General features: G+C 49.3%; 2 protein-coding genes across 2 annotated transcripts; both read left to right on the top strand.

Moving 5' to 3' along the window:
- Positions 1–658: 658 nt before the first annotated feature.
- PPTG_17295 (hypothetical protein) lies at positions 659–1375 on the top strand (the record flags this gene model as incomplete). Its single annotated transcript, XM_008915493.1, has 1 exon — positions 659–1375. The coding sequence occupies one exon, from the start codon at positions 659–661 to the stop codon at positions 1373–1375; it is 717 nt and encodes a 238-aa protein (XP_008913741.1).
- Positions 1376–1583: 208 nt separating this feature from the next.
- Positions 1584–2106, top strand: PPTG_17294 (hypothetical protein; the record flags this gene model as incomplete). The annotated part of the gene is made up of 1 exon (XM_008915492.1): positions 1584–2106. The coding sequence occupies exon 1, from the start codon at positions 1600–1602 to the stop codon at positions 2104–2106; it is 507 nt and encodes a 168-aa protein (XP_008913740.1). The 5' UTR covers positions 1584–1599.
- Positions 2107–2378: the final 272 nt, after the last annotated feature.

The following is a 2378-nucleotide window of genomic DNA, read 5'->3' as shown; positions in this document are numbered from 1 at the left end:
CCGTAGTGCTCTTTCTAAAGCCGGCAACACGTCAGTATATCGTTTTACTGCACAGCATAAGTAGTAACAATGACACAAATGTAAATAGAAACCCAGATTAATACGTGGACCACGATGCTGCAAATATGGTTTGTCGATGGCAAATAGTCTCCGTAGCTTTACAGTAACGGTAATGATGGGAACTCCCGTACGCGCAGATCTCAGCTTCACAAACTACCTGCAATTTAGAAACTAAAATGTGTTTTGAATTGTTAAAAACGTTAGGAGCTATCAGCCATATTAACGCCGTTTGTCTCGAGTCACTTTAAAAAGATAAAAGTGTTCAACAGTGCAGAGAGAGAGAGAGAATTGGAATCTATTTGTAAGTCGCCTACTTACGTTTTGGCAGATCAAGTTTCAACCTACTTAAATAGCTTAATTTATCGAACCGGATATTTTGAGTAGAGCGCATCGGTATTTGACTCATCACATCACAAAAAGCTATCCCGTTTGGCGTCTTGTTACCTTTTGGAGCAACTTTTGATCGCTCATATGATGCCACATCGCAAACGTTATCCGTAGAGTTCCTGACAGCAGTTCTCTGGGGAAAATTGTGGTCTCTCGGTCGCTCACTTTCGTATTCTCCGTCCGCTGCACAAGTCAGACTTCCTTCACAGCAATGAATTTCCGAGGGTTGGTCATCATCATCGCAGCTACACTCGCTGCAGTTACTGCTCGCAGGGTTGACCACGACAAACTTGGACCGATTCCCCAGCCTGACCCAGTCACCATTTCTGAAAAGGCAGCAATCAAGTTTAAACCCCAACTAAACATCGCGGACGGATGCGTTTCGTTCCCAGCTGTGAACGATGGCGGCGATTTCAGCGGCGGATTGAAGGGGAGTAATGGCAACTCCGCATGCGATGACGCTCCAATGGGCTCACAGGTGTACGGACGAGCGGCCTGGTACAACGATAAGTGGGCCATCATGTATGCCTGGTTCTTCCCCAAGGGATTCTTTATGGGTGTGGCATCAAGACGCTACGACTGGTCGAGCGCTGTCGTGTGGATCGACAACCCCGACTTCGCAACGCCAGCAGTTCTCGGTCTTTCAACGTCCACGTCTGACGATGAGTATCAAAGGAAGTCCCCAGCTCCGGACTTTGGCATTCTCAATGGTGTCACCCCACTGCTGTATCGCTCGATCAGCGAAGTGGCAGGCCAGCCCATGCTGGACTACAGCAGTCGAACCGGTGACTTCCAGCCGCTCATCATGTGGGAGCAACTCACCGATGCCGCACGCGAGACTCTCAACACTTTCGACTTCGGCAATGCCCAGGTTCCATTCAACGACGCCAACTTCGAGGAGAAGCTCAAGAAGGCCTATCCATTCTAAGCTGATACACTTGATAGCTTAAAAACTTATGGCTCGTACGCGTCGTTAGCTGCCTTGAATATTCACTTATACTGAATATGCTGAAGTTGCGCGTGTTTTGACAGGATAAGATAAGAGCCATAAAACGAAGTGACTGTACCCATTCCATGATAAGACAATGATGTGAAAAAGTGAAGTCAGTAAAGTCATTCCTCATTCTGTAATTGCGCGTGTCTGGCACAGTAATGGTGCTCTCTATCCCTGGAGTATTAGCGTGTTCGCTATTCCTTACCTCCGTCCAGGCTCGGACAGTCTCGTTCACGAGCTATTTCGCCGACGACGCGTGCTCCGGGACGCCCCAGTTCATCTACGAGGAAGACGTGGAGAGTTGCCAGTTCTCTGACTGCACCACGCTATCGGTCGACGAGGACGCGAATTCGACCCGCGTGGACTGCTACGGCAACGACCGGGCCGAGACCGCCGCGCTCTTCGCTGATGCTGACGCGCCTTACGTTCTACTGGAGCAATACACGCCAGCCAATACATGCGACACCTTCTCCAACGGCCAAGCGTTCTACGCAGACGGACTGTGCAGAGCTCTACCGAACACCTCGACGTATGGAAGTGCCCTAGCTTCTGTCAACAGGGACTTGTCTGTAAAGTTGCAATTATTTAGTGACACCGCGTGTACCAAGATGGAGAGCAATTACTGGCGACGTAGAGTGGACGTGTTTTGTGGGGTATACGAGTGATTATGGACTGGTATTCTATACTTCAGCGTCGGAGACATTCAGTAGTACGAGCGGAAACGGTAGTACGGCAGGCTCGGACTTTACTATTGTCAATGTGGGCGGTAGTAATAGTAGTAGCGGCAGTGAAGCAGCTACTTCGGCGCCTGTAATGACCTCTGACGACGGATCTAGCTCTTCCGTAGGAGCGGGAGTAATCGCTGGTATTGTAGTCGGATGTATCGTTGTGTTGGCTTTAATTGTGGGTATTATTTGGTGGAGAAAGCGACGAAAAC

This window comes from Phytophthora parasitica, assembly GCF_000247585.1.
Source record: "Phytophthora parasitica INRA-310 unplaced genomic scaffold supercont2.71, whole genome shotgun sequence".
In the NCBI taxonomy this organism is placed as follows: domain Eukaryota; phylum Oomycota; class Peronosporomycetes; order Peronosporales; family Peronosporaceae; genus Phytophthora; species Phytophthora nicotianae.
Note: the sequence above shows the minus strand (reverse complement) of the source record. Positions and strands in the feature narration are given on the sequence as shown.